This window comes from Triturus cristatus, chromosome 3_1 (assembly GCF_964204655.1).
Source record: "Triturus cristatus chromosome 3_1, aTriCri1.1, whole genome shotgun sequence".
Classification (NCBI taxonomy): Eukaryota; Metazoa; Chordata; class Amphibia; order Caudata; family Salamandridae; genus Triturus; species Triturus cristatus.
Genome location: NC_140583.1, coordinates 1,062,853,349 through 1,062,867,773, shown reverse-complemented (window position 1 = coordinate 1,062,867,773; position 14,425 = coordinate 1,062,853,349). Strand labels below are relative to the sequence as shown.

The following is a 14,425-nucleotide window of genomic DNA, read 5'->3' as shown; positions in this document are numbered from 1 at the left end:
CCCAAGGAGTGCTCCTTCCTCTGTGGCACCTGACATCTCCCCTGCAGAGAGTTGCACAATTGTTGTGTTGCCCTGTGTCTACATGTCCTTTGTTGGTGATGGATCCCTTCAACTCTGGCCATGCCTGGTCAGTAATGGGTCAGGCTGCATCGTATGTGCCATCCTTGGTACTCACTGTTCTTGTGTATAGCGTATTTTGCCATGCCTTCATGGATAAATTGTCCCTTTTCCGCACAATGCATGTGTGTAATCCCAGCCTAGTACACATATGGTACTTGTTCTGCTGGGTATTTGAACACCTGACTCACAATTGTGGGCATTGTATCTGTGGGAACTCCACCCTATTCCTTCCATGACAGACAACATCTTGGTGGCTAGCCCAGCACCTGAACATTCCTATCAGTCCTGGGATGTGTGTGACAGTGTGTGTTCTCTTTGGCTCTCTTAGTTTATTAGGCAGTGACATGACTATAAAGTCTTGTGGCATGATCTCAGTGTGTGTATTGTGCTGCATCTTCCAGGGGTGGGTATGCATGTGTTATTTGTCCTCACACCCACATGTGGTGTGTCATGCAGTGGGGGAAAGACATCCATCCTCCTGGGAGTGGGACACTGCTGTCAGTGATATATTGTTATGGCACTATCATCACTGTCCTAAGTTAGGGATACGTACATTCACCCATGGAGCTGTGGTCATCTGATAATGATGTACACCCCCCATGTCTCTGTCCACTGCTGGGAGTCCTCTGCACCCACCCCTCATATGTCTGGGCACTGCTGGGAGTCCTCTGCACCCACCCCTCATATATCTGGGTGTTGGAAAGGCGTTCGCCGGAGGGGGGTTCGATACACGTCTTACCCACCCCTTTGACCCACCTCTCCCAAGTATGCCGAGCCAGGCGCGCACCACCCTGAGATACACTACGAACAGAGTGACACCACACGTATTCTTTGTAGGACGATAGGTTCTTTTATCGATGATTTCAAGAGATCTTTATGATCCAAGATGCAAGCAGTACAGCAGTGGCACAACGTACCACAAATCGGTCGTGGGGAATGGGGGTAGCGGGACAGTCTTTCAAGATAGTGTCTCTGCGAAATACCCTGCGGAAGCTCACAATCCTCGAGCTGGAGGGTGTCGTGTCTCTGGGCGATCTCCTACCGAGTCGTCCTCAAGGGGAGCGCCGCGAGTCTCTCAGCAGGCACAGGTGGTCGGGGTTCGGGAGCCGCGATTCCGTCAGCAGGGCTCAGATGGTTCAATAGCTGGGGGCCGCGAGTCACTCAGCAGGCCTAGGTGGTTCAGTGTCCGGGAGCCGCGACCTCGTCCGCAGGGCTCAGATGGTTCGATAGCAAGAGGCCGCGAGTCACTCAGCAGGCCCAGGTGACTTCAGCATTCAGGAGCCGCGACAGCGTCTGCAGGCTCGGATGGTTCCAGGTCTTCTCTGCCCTCGTTTCTCCGGCACCCCTTGTTATACTCCGCTGGTTCTTTGAAGTCCGGAGTGCTCGCAGAGGGGGGACTGGGGTGACGGAGGGGGTTCGGCGGGATTTCCTGCCGCTCACTTCTTTGGTCTTTTCAGGTGGGTATGGGAGGGACCCCAGACGCTCGGCAGGGGAGGCGCCTGCTCCCCAGGGGCCTGGTGGCCGATTGAGTCCTCCCGGGGAAGGCGACCCGAGGTGTGACTGGGCTGGCGCCTCTGGGTCTGGCTCGAGGGTTCCCGCTCCCTCGGTTGGACATGCGTGGTAGGGTGTTGAGTCTGTCAGGCCTCTGGCCGGCCCGCGGATCGGGGGTGGCTGGGGCGGCCGGAGTCGGAGATGTCGTGTCTTGAGGGTGGTTGCAGGTTGGCTGGATGATGGAGAGGGCAACGCCGTGAGGCCGGTCTCACACGCGTCCCCCCCAGCTGAAAGGCATGGAGAACTACCCATCCACTGGGGGGTTCTCCTCGCCGAAGCGGAAGAACCGGGACAGGCCGTCGGCGTTGGCATGATCCGTCCCGGGGCGATGTTCGACAGTGAAATCCATCCCTTGGAGAGAGATGGACCATCGTAGTAGCTTGGGGTTCTCCCCCCTCATCTGCATTAGCCACCGCAAGGGCCGGTGGTCCGTCTGTACTCGAAAATGGGTTCCGAACAAGTAGGGCCGTAGTTTCTTGAGGGCCCAGACTATGGCAAAGGTCTCTCGTTCTATAGTACTCCAACGCTGCTCTCGCGGCGGCAGCCTTCGGCTGATGAAGGCTATGGGCTGATCAATGCCCTTGTCGTCGAACTGCGAGAGCACGGCCCCGATGCCGTGTTCGGATGCGTCGGTCTGGACCACAAACTCTTGGGAGTAGTCGGGGGCCTTGAGTACGGGGGCGGTGCACATGGCGGTTTTCAAGGCGTCGAACGCCTGCTGGCACGGGGTGGTCCACTGCACCTTCTTCGGGAGCTTTTTGGAGGTCAACTCTGTGAGGGGCCCCGCGATACTACCATAATTTTTAATGAACCTCCGGTAGTACCCCGTAAGGCCCAGGAAGGCCCGAACCTCTGTCTGCGTGGTGGGGGGCTCCCAGGACTTGATGGCGTCGATCTTTGGCTGGAGAGGGGCGACCTGGCCGCTGCCCACCTGATGCCCCAGGTAGACCACGGAGCCTTGCCCGAGCTGGCATTTGCTGGCTTTCACTGTTAGGCCTGCTTGGCGCAGGGCCATTAGTACTTGTCGGAGGTGCTGGAGATGCTCGTGCCATTGAGAGCTGAATACGGCGATGTCGTCAAGGTACGCTGCACTGAACTCCTCGAGTCCGGCCAGGACCTTGTTCACCAACCGCTGGAACGTGGCTGGGGCGTTTTTCATCCCGAACGGCATGACCCTGAAGCGGTAGTGGCCATCTGGCGTGGAGAAGGCAGAGCGCTCTTTCGCTCCCTCCGTGAGAGCAATCTGCCAGTATCCGCAGGTCAGGTCGAAAGTGCTGAGGAACCGGGCGGCCCCCAGGCGGTCGATGAGCTCGTCGGCTCGGGGAATAGGGTGAGCGTCTGCGCGGGTGACCGCATTGAGCCCCCGATAGTCCACACAGAATCTTAGTTCGGGGGCGACCCCTGGGGAAGCCGCCTTCGGGACCAGAACCACCGGGCTGGCCCAGGGGCTGTCGGAGGGTTCGATTACTCCCAGGGTGAGCATCTTCTGTACCTCGGTCTTGATGCAGGTGCGGACCAGGTCAGGCACCCGGTAGGCTCGGTGTCTCACAGGCGGGCTGTCGCCGGTGTCCACGTCGTGGACACACCAGTCGGTAACCCTTGGAATGAGGGAGAAGAGGTCTGCGAATTGTCTGAGCAGCTGGCGGCAGTCGTCGGACTGCTGGGGAGTGAGGGTGGTCGACAGTTTCACTCCCTCCACGGAACCATCCAGTTCTTTAGCGCACAGGAGGTCGGGCAGGGGTTCGGTGTCTTCTTCCGCCCCATCATCGGTGGCCAGTAGCAAACTTAATTCCGTCCTCACAAAGTGGGGCTTGAGACGGTTCACGTGGAGGACCCGGAGGGGGTTCTGTGGGGACTGTACGTCGACCGGATACGTGACCTGGCTCTTCCGCTCGACCACCTTGAAGGGACCAGTCCATTTGTCTTGTAGGGCGCAGGGTTTCACCGGAGCCATGACCCAAACCTGCTGGCCCGGCTGGAACTCGACCAGGGTTGCGTTCTGGTCATACCAGCGCTTCATTTCTTCTTGGCTGGCCTCGAGGTTAGCCTCTGCAAGTTCTCTGAACTTCCTCGTCTGGTTGCGGAGCGCCAGGATGTAGCGGAACACATCAGGGGGTGTCCCCCGGGGGCTTGTCTCCCAGCCCTCTTTGACCAGGCTCAGGGGCCCTCGGACAGGATGTCCGTACAGCAGTTCGAAGGGGCTGAACCCCAGAGACTTTTGGGGGACTTCTCGGTATGCGAACAGGAGGCAAGGGAGGAGGACGTCCCATTTCCGGCGCAGGGGCTCTTCGAGGCCCAGGATCATTCCCTTCAGGGTTCGGTTGAAGCGTTCCACTAGGCCGTTGCCCTGGGGGTGGTAGGGGGTCGTGAACTTATACGTGACTCCGCACTGCTGCCACAGGGACTTCATGTAGCGGGATATAAAGTTAGTGCCGCGATCACTCACAACCTCGCGGGGAAATCCGACACGGGAGAAGATCCCCATGAGAGCCTGGCCCACCACGGGAGCCGTCACGGTGCGGAGGGGGATGGCCTCGGGGTAGCGGGTGGCATGGTCCACCAGGACAAGGATGAATCTGTGGCCCTGGGCAGTCTTCGGATCCAGGGGTCCCACGATGTCGATGCCGACCCGCTCGAACGGGGTACTCACAACGGGGAACGGTTGTAAGGGAGCTTTGCGTTTTCCGCCACTCTTCCCACTGCCCTGGCACGTGAGGCAGGATTTTCAGTGTACTTCTACATTCGCTCGCATCTTGGGCCAATAGAAGTGGGTAACCAATCGCTGATATATCTTGTCTTGGCCTAAGTGTCCTGCCAAGGGTACATCGTGGGCCAGGCCCAGGAGGAGGCTCCGGAACCGCAGGGGTACCACCAGTACCCGTGCTGCGCCTAGCTCGGCGGACTTTTGCTCGCTGTATAGGAGGCCATTGTCCCAATAGATCCAATGGGTTCCGGTTCGGTCACCGGCGGCCTGGGCTTCGGCTTGTTGTCTAAGTCCCTCGAGGGAGGGGCAGGTGGCCTGTTCCTGGCAGAACTCTTCGCGGGAGGGCCCCCCTTCACAGCGCCACTGGGCCATCTCGGGCAGTTCTTCGAGCTCCGTCAGGGCCTCTGGGGCAGAAGGTTCCGGTCCTTCCCCCGGGTTAGTGTCTCCTTCTCCCTCGGAAGGAGGGTTGTCTGCTTCTGGTAGGGGGTCCCGGCTCTCGGGGATAGTGTTCGGTAAGAGGGCTTCACCGCCCTTGGAGAGAGGCAATCGTGCGGTCATGGAGCGCGTGGTGGCGCAGACCCATTCTGGTAGGCCCATCATCTCCAGGTGGGCTCTTCGTTCTACTTGCCCCCACGGGGAACTCTCCAGGTCGTTGCCCAGGAGGCAGTCTACGGGCTGCGAGGTCCGGACCGCTACCTTCAGTTCCCCGGAGACCCCTCCCCACTCGAAGGGCACCAGCGCCATCTGGCAGAGGCTCTCAGAATTGTCGGAGGATACGACCGGACAGAGGGCCCCGGTTAGGATCTGGTCTTCTGAAATTAGGCTGCGGTGGACCGCGGTGACACTCGCCCCGGTGTCGCGAAGGCCCTCGCCTCGGTGGCCGTTGATGGTCACCTGCTGTCGGTATTTTTCTGTGTTGGCGGGCAAGGGTGTCCCGGGGACCATTTCTCGATCACCAAGGGAGACCAGGGCCATGGCCGCCGGTTCCCATTCCTCGGAGTCTTCCATCTCTTCCCCCAGAGCCACGGGGGCCATCTGCCGGGCCATGGGGCTGGTCGTTGTGGTTCGCTGATACTGGAGACACTGGGGGTCATTGGCGTAGTGTCCGGGCTGTTGGCAGCGGAAGCAGGTGATCCTAGCTCGTGGACCTGGTCGTCCTGGGGCTCCGGTGCTTGCTGGGGACTGTGCCGAACCCGCCGCTGGTGGGCTGCTGGGGGGGCTGGTTGAGGACCCCCCGGGGAAGTCTCTTGGTCGGCCGTGGTTCCCTCCGCCCCTCTGGCGGGGGGGGGCCTTGACTGTGGCGGCCGTAGTCCCCCACGGGGCCCCGGGTGGCCCGGGTGTTCACCCAACGATCAGCCTCAGCGGCCAGCTTCCGAGGGTCGGTGAGTTTACTGTCCAGGAGATGCTGGCGCAGTTCTATAAAGCAATTGGCCGCTAAATGTTCCCAGGCAATCAGATCGAACAGTTCTTCGAAGGTGGAGACCTTGCTGCCCTTGATCCACCCATCCAAGGCTCGGCTGTAAAAGTTCACGTATTCTACCCACGTGGTGCCCGGTATCTTCTTGCAATCTCGGAACCGTTGTCGGTACATTTCGGGGGTGAGTCCGTACCGGCCCACGAGGGCTTCCTTCATGTGGCTGTAGGAGTTCATGACCGTGGAGGGCAGATCTAGCAGAGTGTCTCTTCCTTCGCTTAAGAACCGGCCCCATAGGCCAGCCCCCCAATCCTTCTGCGGGACTCGGTGAGAGGTCATGGCGACTTCGTAGGCCTTAAACCACTGCTGGATATCATCGTTCTTGTAATACTCCTTTACCACATCCTTGGGGATGTGAACTTTGGTTTCCCCGGTGGGAGCGGACGGTGGATTCCTGGGTGGCTGTGACTTTTCGTTTCTGGCCCGCCACTCAATTTCCTTCAGGCCGCGTTCATGTTCTAGCTGGAGTTTCTTTTCGTCGTGCTCCCTTTGGAGTCTCTTCTCTTCGAGTTCCCCTTGTAGCCGTAACTGCTCGACGGCCAACTTCTTCTCTGCCAGTTTTATTTCTCCCTCGATTTTTAGTTTTGCCAGTTCAAGTTCGTGGTTGCGGCTTCTCTCTCGGTCCGCTAGTTCCTCGGGGGACAGGTTCCCCTCTGGCCCATTGTTTCTCGCCGGGATGCTTGGTGGTTCATGGGTAGAGTCTCCTTCCGTTTGGCTCGGGGGCGCCCCCGTCTCGACCCAGGCTTTCAGTACTTTCTGGAAGTCTTCCTTTGTGCTTAGTCCGGTGGTAGCGATGCCAAGGTCTTTGCAGAACTGTTTTAATTCTCTATGCGTGTAATAGTCCAATTGATCCTCTCGGAACGGTGAGCTTATTTCGGTACCTGCGGCACCCATGGAGGTTTCTCCTTCCATCTCTGTTTGGTAGTGCGTCAGTCGCTCACTGCACGCTCTCTTTCGGTGTCGGCTCGGATCCCGTCGTCTGCCACCAAATGTTGGAAAGGCGTTCGCCGGAGGGGGGTTCGATACACGTCTTACCCACCCCTTTGACCCACCTCTCCCAAGTAGGCCGAGCCAGGCGCGCACCACCCTGAGATACACTACGAACAGAGTGACACCACACGTATTCTTTGTAGGACGATAGGTTCTTTTATCGATGATTTCAAGGGATCTTTATGATCCAAGATGCAAGCAGTACAGCAGTGGCACAACGTACCACAAATCGGTCGTGGGGAATGGGGGTAGCGGGACAGTCTTTCAAGATAGTGTCTCTGCGAAATACCCTGCGGAAGCTCACAATCCTCGAGCTGGAGGGTGTCGTGTCTCTGGGCGATCTCCTACCGAGTCGTCCTCAAGGGGAGCGCCGCGAGTCTCTCAGCAGGCACAGGTGGTCGGGGTTCGGGAGACGCGATTCCGTCAGCAGGGCTCAGATGGTTCAATAGCTGGGGGCCGCGAGTCACTCAGCAGGCCTAGGTGGTTCAGTGTCCGGGAGCCGCGACCTCGTCCGCAGGGCTCAGATGGTTCGATAGCAAGAGGCCGCGAGTTACTCAGCAGGCCCAGGTGACTTCAGCATTCAGGAGCCGCGACAGCGTCTGCAGGCTCGGATGGTTCCAGGTCTTCTCTGCCCTCGTTTCTCCGGCACCCCTTGTTATACTCCGCTGGTTCTTCAAAGTCCGGAGTGCTCGCAGAGGGGGGACTGGGGTGACGGAGGGGGTTCGGCGGGATTTCCTGCCGCTCACTTCTTTGGTCTTTTCAGGTGGGTATGGGAGGGACCCCAGACGCTCGGCAGGGGAGGCGCCTGCTCCCCAGGCGCCTGGTGGCCGATTGAGTCCTCCCGGGGAAGGCGACCCGAGGTGTGACTGGGCTGGCGCCTCTGGGGCTGGCTCGAGGGTTCCCGCTCCCTCGGTTGGACATGCGTGGTAGGGTGTTGAGTCTGTCAGGCCTCTGGCCGGCCCGCGGATCGGGGGTGGCTGGGGCGGCCGGAGTCGGAGATGTCGTGTCTTGAGGGTGGTTGCAGGTTGGCTGGATGATGGAGAGGGCAACGCCGTGAGGCCGGTCTCACACTGGGCACTGCTGGGAGTCCTCTGCACCCACCCCTCATATGTCTGGCCAATGCTGGGTGTGATAGGCACCCACCCCTCATATGTCTGGGCACTGCTGGGAGTCCTCTGCACCCACACCTCATATGTCTGGGCACTGCTGGGAGTCCTCTGCACCCACCCCTCATATGTCTGGGCACTGCTGGGAGTGATAGGCACCCACCCCTCATATGTCTGGGCACTGCTGGGAGTCCTCTGCACCCACCCCTCATACGTCTGGGCACTGCTGGGAGTCCTCTGCACCCACCCCTCATATGTCTGGGCACTGCTGGGAGTCCTCTGCACCCACCCCTCATATATCTGGGCACTACTGGGAGTCCTCTGCACTCACCCCTCATATGTCTGGCCACTGCTGGAAGTGATAGGCACCAACCCCTCATATGTCTGGCTACTCCTGGGAGTGATAGGCACACACCCCTCATATGTCTGGGCACTGCTGGGAGTCCTCTGCACCCACCCCTCATATGTCTGGGCACTGCTGGGAGTCCTCTGCACCCACCCCTCATATGTCTGGGCACTGCTGGGAGTCCTCTGCACCCACCCCTCATATGTCTGGCCACTGCTGGGAGTGATAGGCACCCACCCCTCATATGTCTGGGCACTGCTGGGAGTCCTCTGCACCCACCCCTCATATGTCTGGGCACTGCTGGTAGTGATAGGCACCCACCCCTCATATGTCTGGGCACTGCTGGGAGTCCTCTGCACCCACCCCTCATATGTCTGGGCACTGCTGGGAGTGATAGGCACCCACCCCTCATATGTCTGGGCACTGCTGGGAGTCATCTGCACCCACCCCTCATATGTCTGTGCACTGCTGGGAGTGATAGGCACCCACCCCTCATATGTCTGGCCACTGCTGGGAGTCCTCTGCACCCACCCCTCATATATCTGGGCACTGCTGGGAGTCCTCTGCACCCACCCCTCATATGTCTGGGCACTGCTGGGAACCCTCTGCACCCACCCCTCATATGTCTGGGCACTGCTGGGAGCACTCTGCACCCACCCCTCATATGTCTGGGCACTGCTGGGAGTCCTCTGCACCCACCCCTCATATATCTGGGCACTGCTGGGAGTGATAGGCACCCACCCCTCATATGTCTGGCCACTGCTGGGAGTCCTCTGCACCCACCCCTCATATATCTGGGCACTGCTGGGAGTCCTCTGCACCCACCCCTCATATGTCTGGCCACTGCTGGGAGTGATAGGCACCCACCCCTCATATGTCTGGGCACTGCTGGGAGCCCTCTGCACCCACCCCTCATATGTCTGGGCACTGCTGGGAGTCCTCTGCACCCACCCCTCATATGTCTGGGCACTGCTGGGAGTCCTCTGCACCCACCCCTCATATATCTGGGCACTGCTGGGAGTGATAGGCACCCACCCCTCATATGTCTGGCCACTGCTGGGAGTCCTCTGCACCCACCCCTCATATATCTGGGCACTGCTGGGAGTCCTCTGCACCCACCCCTCATATGTCTGGCCACTGCTGGGAGTGATAGGCACCCACCCCTCATATGTCTGGGCACTGCTGGGAGCCCTCTGCACCCACCCCTCATATGTCTGGGCACTGCTGGGAGTCCTCTGCACCCACCCCTCATATATCTGGGCACTGCAGGGAGTCCTCTGCACCCACCCCTCATATGTCTGGCCACTACTGGGAGTGATAGGCACACACCCCTCATATATCTGGCCACTGCTAGGAGTGATAGGCACCCACCCCTCATATGTCTGGGCACTGCTGGGAGTCCTCTGCATCCACCCACCCACCCACTTGCGCCCTTGCTGTGGTACACTGCTGTCCTGGGCATACACCACCCCCAATTTACAGCTGATGTGCTGCACCAAGCCGTACACCTACATCCGTGGCATGTGTACGCCTTGTATCCATCATGTAATGGGGCTGTAGGGGTATGCGTGGTACGGCCCGTACCCACGCTCTGGGGGGCGTGGGTACGGTCCGTACACGCGTACCCCTACATCCCCACTACAATGGTGGTACAGCCCGTACCCACGCTCTGGGAGGCATGGGTACGGTCCGTACCACCATTGTAGTGGTGATGTAGGGGTACGCGTGTACGGACCGTACCCACGCTCTGGGGGCGTGGGTACGGTCCGTACCACCATTGTAGTGGTGATGTAGGGCTACGCGTGTACGGACCGTACCCACGCTCTGGGGGCGTGGGTACGGTCCGTACCACCATTGTAGTGGTGATGTAGGGCTACGCGTGTACGGACCGTACCCACGCTCTGGGGGCGTGGGTACGGTCCGTACCACCATTGTAGTGGTGATGTAGGGTCCGTACATGCGTACCCCTACATCACCACTAAAATGGTGGTACGGGCCGTACCCACGCTCTGGGGGTGCATGGGTATGGTCCGTACCCACGCTCTGAGGGGCGTGCGTACGTCCCGTACCACCATTGTGGTGGTGACGGGTACGCGTCCACGTCCACTTCCGTTGTGGCGGGACGTGGGATTGGTGGACACGCCCCCCAAAGTGACCAGACCATGGAGGTAATTAATGTGCAGGATGTATTATTATTTTGTGGGATGTGGGTTATGTTTCCTGCCCCTTGCACCCCTACCCCCCCCCCCCTTAGTCCCTGGGGGTTGTTTTGACCTTCTGCGGCATCTGCGTCGGTTTCTGAAAACGAGGTCATAGGCTATGAGGGCCGGGATGACGCGTAGGTTGGGGTCCATCGCTGTCCGTCGCATACCGGTGCTCCTTGTTCGCGGCGTCCTCAATTTCCCGGCAGTTTTTGGCGCCCATGAAAAATGCTACGTGCGGAGTGACGTCGGCACGAATCGTACTTGCTGGTCCGTAAAACGCTGCCTGACTCCGTCCGGACGTCGCGTATGCGCCGTCCAGAATCAGATTTGTATGTATTTTTTTGATGGTCGGTGTTTTTTACGACTCGTACGGAAATGGTATTTCTGTGCGAATCGTACTTGCGAGTTTGTAAGGTGTTTTTCCCGGGTACGAGTCGGACGGAAAAAACGCTCCGTACGACCATTTGTACCCAGGTTTTACCGGATCGGAATCGCCACCTAAATGTCTCGCAGAGCAACGCATGTGCTGGCTCAGCGAGACCTAAAAAGGACCCATTCCCGTTTGCGATTGGGTTGCCATCTCCTTAAAGGAGTCAGTAAAATATGAATATTCATACATGCTCCTGCGACTCACTAATAGGAAGGGACGCACTTGAAACGCCCCTTCCCAATACAGACTCGCAAACACTATTTTGCGAGTCAGTAATACGTTACGGACTCGCAAAATAGGGTTGGTACATGCTAAAAGCTGTTTTAGTGGTCGCAAATGGCCTGATTCTCCATTGCGATGCGTCACATCTAGGACCAATATGTTAGAGCGCAAGGTGACTTTGTCACCTTTTCACGCTCTAACACATTGGTCCCCATAGAGTGGGCTACTTGAGTCAGATTAAATTGCTGCAACCTCACTTTTTTGATGCATTGCTGTTGTTGCGTCAGTTTTCTTGCGCCATGGAGAGCCGTATCATAAATACGGAGCATATATGGCGTCGTAAGCAATTTTGCCACAGTTGCAAGTAAACTGGCACGTAGCTGCTTTAGTGCAGCGATGCGTCCGTTTCTTGTAAATGAACCCCCAAATTGAATAAGACTATAATGAACTGAGTCCAACAATCCTAGTTATTTTAGATTTACAGGATACACCTTGCAATAAATTTCGGCAACATTTTTCGTGGATTTTTGGTTTGGTAACTGCCAAGTGGCAGGAAGATCACATTTGTCAAACACATCCTCTCAATGGTTTGGTGTTTCTGCCACAGAAGGAAGACCCTTTGTCCCGCAAATTAGTCAGTGCTGCCATTACTTGGTCTCTTCGATCTCATCTATGTAAGAGGAGTATCTTCTCTGTCTCCCCATGGCAGCCACTGTCTTTGCAACTGTTCTAAAAATCATGAGCCGTTGTTCAGCAGCTGGGGAGGGCATGCCTTTTGGATAATGTGATCTGCTCCTCTTAGCTTGAGAGAGGGAGCAACAGCGGGAACCGGAAGGGCTGCACCATCTATTGCGTCCCAAACAATTTGCAGATGCACTTCGACATGCTTCTTAGCCAATGCATGCATTCAATACTGGAGTGAAACAGCACACAACAGCACTTGACACTCAATGTATACTGGGAACCACTGCATCTATTACCTGACAGATAGGAAATCCTGGTCGCAAGAAGTCATCCATATGTCCGCGTGCTTCTGCTGTGACTCTTCCTCGAGGATGCCTGGTCACCATGCCAGTTTCCAGTACTGCGCCTGTCCTTGCTGCCCAGATAAAGGAAGTACTCATCTTTGAGCAACAACTGTAGCATCTCAGCAGGTGCTCATGGAATGTCATGTATGGTGTGAATAGATGCTAATGGGACACTTCTATAGGGCCAGAGCAGGTGCTGTAGAGTCAAAGATGGGGCTGCCAAGAGCACAGCAAAATGGTACAGGTAGGTTGTAATAGGACACATCTATATGGTGATCAGATATAGGTAAAGAATATATGGTAACAGGACACATCTATATAACTTTTTTTTAATTTAAATTTATTTTATTTGCATCTTTTCTTAAAATACAGAAAGCATAACATACAGCTATTACAGCTACTGCGTTTATACATTGCATTTAGAACCTAAAATATAATGTGGGTATAAGGCTTAGTTACAGGATTATGCATTCATATAGGTATATAAGGTACGATGGGGGGAGTTGGGCGTCTAAGAAGCACAAGTCTTCGGCATATACAGTACAGGTTAGAATTTTGGACCATACGACAATAAACAAGGCCGCCTGGAATTGCGGTTCAGGCAGTGGGCATCTGGGATCCATGGTGTCCAACGTAGGGCACTTTTTATATACATGCCTCAGAGCTGGAGGAACTAAGAGGTGTCGGCAGCAGGGATAAGATGGCGGCTGTGTAGTCTGGCGAGTGCCTGCATTAAACCGACTTAGGCTTGAAAGTGATTGGCCTTCTGCTCCACAATCTCTTCATACTGACCAGCATCTATCCGGTCAGTGCAGGTTCTCATAGGATGGATCTATAGAGTCAAAGCGGGTGCTGAAGGAGCGCATCTGTAGGGCCAAGGCAAATGTTAACAGAACACGCCTAGGGGACAAGGGTAGGTGCTTGCGGGTCACATCCAAAGTTCAAAGCAGGGGCCAATATGGGGGGCAGGAGAAGATGCTTATAGGACACATCTCAGGCATGGGAGGAGGTTTTCATAGGACAAGTATATAGTGCCTCAACAGGTGCTTCAATGACACATCTATAGTCTCAGGGCAGGTACTAATGGGACACATTTATAGGGTAATTATTGACAACAAATTTACATCTATATGCATAGGCCAGGGCAGGTGGCACTTGTGTAGGGTCGGAGCAAATGCTAATGGGTTTCAGCACTTGTAATTGCTAGGTACAAAGTTCTCAATAATTTTGGAGAAAATGCCAAAGTTGATTATTGGCTTCTTGCTTGTTAGGTGCAAAGGACTAAAACTGGACTTCGTCGACAGGATGTGCAAGCCTCTTCTTTAACTTGTGGGGGAGAACAGGGGTGGCCTGAACGGAGCTGTAGCCCAATTAGCACTACCACAAGCCATACATTATTTCTGGGGTCAGATGACCACTGGCCTTCCAAGCCCAGTGACCAGCCTAAAATATTTCAGGGAAGACACGTCGCCAGTGAAGCCACCTGGCAGTCAAAGCCAAGGGTATCCGAAAATCATGGGGAGCCAAGAACAATTGGAACCCTAATTTATGGCAAACAGCTTGTCTCGGCCAATTACCACTACGGCAACTACATAGAACAAATCAAAGCAAACATAAGTAGGTTTGAGGGGACAGTGGATGAGGTTTATAATACGTAGAACACAATTCTTGGACTGCAGCTGCAATGCCTCAGGTCATTTTCCACTAATTACAAGGGTGCCAACGGTGCCAAGGATGAGGATGGCCATGGCAATGGACAGCAGCACTGTGATTACCACCATACCCCCACTGCGCTGCATAGTGTTGGGAATGTCTTCGTAATTCTGAACTGCAAAGAGAAAAAAGTGACCATTAGTCGAGAGACCCTCATAATATGCTCATAAAACAGGGGATTGTATGGTGTGATTAACCTCAAATGGTGCAACCACTTTGGGTATACATTGTGAAGAGGTTCGGAGTACTACTATATCATCGTGTATGGTGCAGTGCGAATCGTGAATAGTTGAAGATTATAATTTGCTAACTCCTCGACTAGATATAATTCCAATTAAAAAGGCTGTTTTTACAGCTGAATACTTGAACGTTGACTTATTCGTAGGCTCAAAATCTGCTTTCAGACAGGCTCCAACCAGATTTAAAATAATTCCACTTTGGAGCTGGAAGATATAACCTTTTCACCCCTTCGGATAATCTTTTAATACCAGCCATTGAAAAAGATCTTTCTTGAATGTATTGCTTTAACAAATGCTG

At 55.8% G+C, this 14,425-nt stretch overlaps 1 protein-coding gene across 1 annotated transcript in view; it reads right to left on the bottom strand.

Moving 5' to 3' along the window:
• Nucleotides 1–12,494: 12,494 nt before the first annotated feature.
• UPK2 (uroplakin 2) overlaps nucleotides 12,495–14,425 on the bottom strand; it is a 49,495-nt gene continuing 47,564 nt past the window's right edge. The window contains exon 6 of the mRNA XM_085645881.1: nucleotides 12,495–14,003. Within this exon, the coding sequence (XP_085502007.1) occupies nucleotides 13,870–14,003 (134 nt within the window). The 3' untranslated portion in view covers nucleotides 12,495–13,869. The remainder of the gene's footprint in view (nucleotides 14,004–14,425) is intronic.